Here is a 3,609-nt window from a genome sequence, read left to right on the forward strand (position 1 = left end):
AAAGATCCAAACGGTCAAGGAGCTCTTCGAGTTGTCTAACAAGTTTGCAAAGCATGCTGAGGCTCAAGCTCACGCCAAAAACCCTCAATCTGGAAAGGACAAACCCGAGTCTTCGAAGAACGAGAGGAAGATGGGCAAGTCTGGTGAAAAGTGCAAGGATCTAGACACGATAGTAGCTATGGTCGAGAGGAGCAAGTTGCGCAACACTGGAGACAACAAGGGCCGGAGATGTGGTGGCGGGAAGTTGTGTCCCATCCATCGGTCCATCCAGCATGACTTTGACAAATGCAAGGTTTCTAAAAAGAAGCTTGACGAGAAGCTCAAGGCTACAGTTGCTGAATACCAAAGCAAAAAACCAAGCCTGACACTGATAATGACAAGCCCGAGTTCCATGGGGCCGATCAGAGCTTAGCGCACATCTTCGGAGGATCCCCCACGTACGAATCTAAAAGGCAGTACAAGGCAGTCGAGTAAGAAGTCAACTTGGCTCGGACAGGGCCTACTCGATACCTCAAGTGGTCAAAGGTCCCCATCACCTTCGATCAAGCCAACCACCCAGCCGTGGTTCCACACCTTGGTCGATACCTGATCGTGGTTCAGCCTACCATCCTCAACATCAAGATCCATCGAACATTGGTCGACGGGGGTAGTTCACTTAACCTCATTTTCGCTAAGACGTTGGACAAGATGGGAATTTCAAGGATAGAGCTCAAGAAGGGAGCTAAGCCATTCTATGGGGTAACTCCAAATTCATCAAACATACCTCTTAGTTGGATCGAGCTGCCGGTCACGTTCGGCACACCAGACAACTTCCGTACAGAAAAGCTTAACTTCGATGTTGCAAACTTTGAGACGATGTACAACGTGATTCTAGGTTGCCTAATGCTGGGCAAGTTCATGGCCGGGGTGCACTACGCTTACCAAACACTCAAGATCCCTGGCCCTAAGGGTGTCATAACCGTCAAGGGTGATCAATGCGTGGCGATCAAGTGTGACAAGCAGAGCCTAGAGATGGTCGAGCACTTCTTCCAGACAACGACTACCTCCAAAAACTTGGAGTCTAAGCGTCATAGGTGTCAAACCACCACCCAAGGCCAAGACAGTGCCACAGACTCCAAGTCGTGATCTTTGCCAGTACTTCCAAGTCTGATGGCACCACCAAGGGTGAAGCCAATGATAACGCTAGGGACAACAAGACTAATTGTGGTGTCATGACGGCACCCCTCGAACCGTCTGAGCTAGCCAAGACGGTCAAGGTAGGGTACAACCTTAACCCTAAATAGGAACTTGAGCTCATCGATTTCCTCCTAGCAAACCAAGACATCCTTGCATAGCAACCGTCCGATATGCCTAGGGCCCCTAGGGAGGTGATCGAGCATTGACTAGTTGTGGAACCCTATGCCAAACCTATGGTGCAGAAGCAGCGAAGATTTGTGGAGGATATAAAGCAAGCCATCCAGAAGGAGGTCGATAAACTCCTAAAGACGAGCTTCATTCGAGAGGTTCGTCATCCTACATGGCTCGCGAATCTAGTCCTTGTCAAGAAGGCCAATAGTAAGTGAAGAATATGTGTCGACTTTACCAACCTCAACAATGCTTGTCCCAAAGATCATTTCCCTCTTCCTCGCATTAACTAGATTACTGACTCTATGGCGGGTTGTGCATTGCTATATTTTCTAGATGCCTATTCGAGGTATTACCAAATTAGCATGGGAGTAAAGGATGAGAAAAAAAACTACTTTATTACTCCTTTTGGTGCATTTTGCTATGTAAATATGCCTTTTGGTTTGAAGAACGCTGGAGCTAATTATCAACAGTGTATTCAAAACTATCTACAACCCTAGATCGGGTGCAATGTAGAAGCTTAGGTCGATGATATCATAGTCAAGTCTAAAATCGAAAGTATATTGATTGCCGATCTCAAGGAAACATTCGACAACCTCAGGAAGTATCGCATGATGCTCAACCCCAAGAAGTGCATGCTCAGCGTTCCATCCGGCAAGCTTCTCGGTTTCCTAGTTTCAAGTCGAGACAATGAGGCCAATCCGGGCAAAATTGAGGCCCTTAACCAGATGCGGTCACCTTGAACACTAATAGGATGCATGGTGGACCTTAGTTGATTCATGTCCATAATGCACGAACAAGGGATTCCTTTCTTCAAATTGCTAAAGAAACACGATTGGTTCGAGTGGACGGAATAAGCAGAGAAGGCTTTCCAAAACTTAAAAATGTATTTATCACCTTCGTTAATTCTAACCCCACCTAACGAAAAAGATGAGATCTTTTTGTATATTGCAGCTACCCCATAAGTTGTAAGCATGGTTCTGGTGGTTGAGCAGGAATGTCCCGATAAGAAGGCCAAAATCCAAAAGCTTGTTTACTACATGAGCCAATTCCTACACGATGCTAAGCTACAATACCTGCAGGTGTAGAAGTTGATGTATGCAGTCCTGACGACTTCCCAGAAGCTACAATATTATGTCCAAGTGCACAAGGTCACTGTCGTGATGATGTATCCATTGAAGGATGTTATATGCAATAGGGAGGCAAGCGGACAAATCGCGCAATGGGTGATCGTGTTCCACGAGTTTGACATAAGCTACGCACCACGTACAAGCGTTAAGACATGAGTGCTGGCAGAATTCATCATCGAATGGACAAATATTGAAGAGACAAAATCGAATGTAGTCGAGGACCACTGTACACTCTTCTTTGATGGATTGCTCACGCTTCAAGGTTCAGAGGCTAGCATTGTACTCATATCTCCAGCAGGTGACGAACTCAGGTAAGTCAATCAATTAGGTTTTAGAGCTTCCAATAATGTTGTAGAATACGAATGACTGGTAATTAGACTCTACATAGCTGTGTCACTCAAAATCAGGCAACTTCTCATGAAATGGGACTCACAGCTAGTCGTAAAACAAGTGCAAAAAGAGTACTAGTACTTAGACGACAACATGGTGGCTTATTTGGCCAAGGTGTGAAAACTTGAGCAAAAGTTCAAATGGCTAGAAGTCACGCACAATAGAAGGAGTGATAACTCTGGTGCAGACAAACTTACTAGATTCGCTTCTTCTCCAGCACCGGTGCCCGCAGGAGTCTTCATTGAAAAACTCCTCAAACCATATGTCCCAAAAGTTCGGGGTATGGATGCTGCCCAACTCGACCAGCAGCCTAGTCAGGTCAGCGAGGCAGAAATCGTAGATACGGAAGCTGCACTACTCAAACGCTAGCCAACTTGGATGACTCTATTCCAAGCCTATCTCGAAGGTCAAGAGATCCCTAACGATGATGCATCTACAAAGAAAATTGCGCAAAATTCCAAGCTATATGCTTTAGTAGATGGCAATCACTACCGAAAGGGGAGTAAGGAATCTTAATGAAGTGCATCACTCAGAAAGAGGGCAATAAAATATTACTCGATATCCATGAAGGCACATGTGGTAATCATGTGTCTTATCACACCTTGGTCAGGAAGGCTTTCTACCAAGGATTCTATTGGCCTCACACTCTAATATGGTTCTTAGATGGTCAAAAAGTGTGAAAGCTGCCAATTTTTTAGAAGACAAACCACTCGATCAACTCAAGGTCTGCAAACTATTCCTCTTT

General features: G+C 45.4%; 1 protein-coding gene across 1 annotated transcript; it reads left to right on the forward strand.

The window, feature by feature from the left end:
• Positions 1–687: 687 nt before the first annotated feature.
• On the forward strand, positions 688–1,125 carry LOC133923163 (uncharacterized). The gene has a single exon (XM_062368597.1). The coding sequence runs from the start codon at positions 688–690 to the stop codon at positions 1,123–1,125; it is 438 nt and encodes a 145-aa protein (XP_062224581.1).
• Positions 1,126–3,609: the final 2,484 nt, after the last annotated feature.

Source organism: Phragmites australis, chromosome 6 (assembly GCF_958298935.1).
Source record: "Phragmites australis chromosome 6, lpPhrAust1.1, whole genome shotgun sequence".
Classification (NCBI taxonomy): domain Eukaryota; kingdom Viridiplantae; phylum Streptophyta; class Magnoliopsida; order Poales; family Poaceae; genus Phragmites; species Phragmites australis.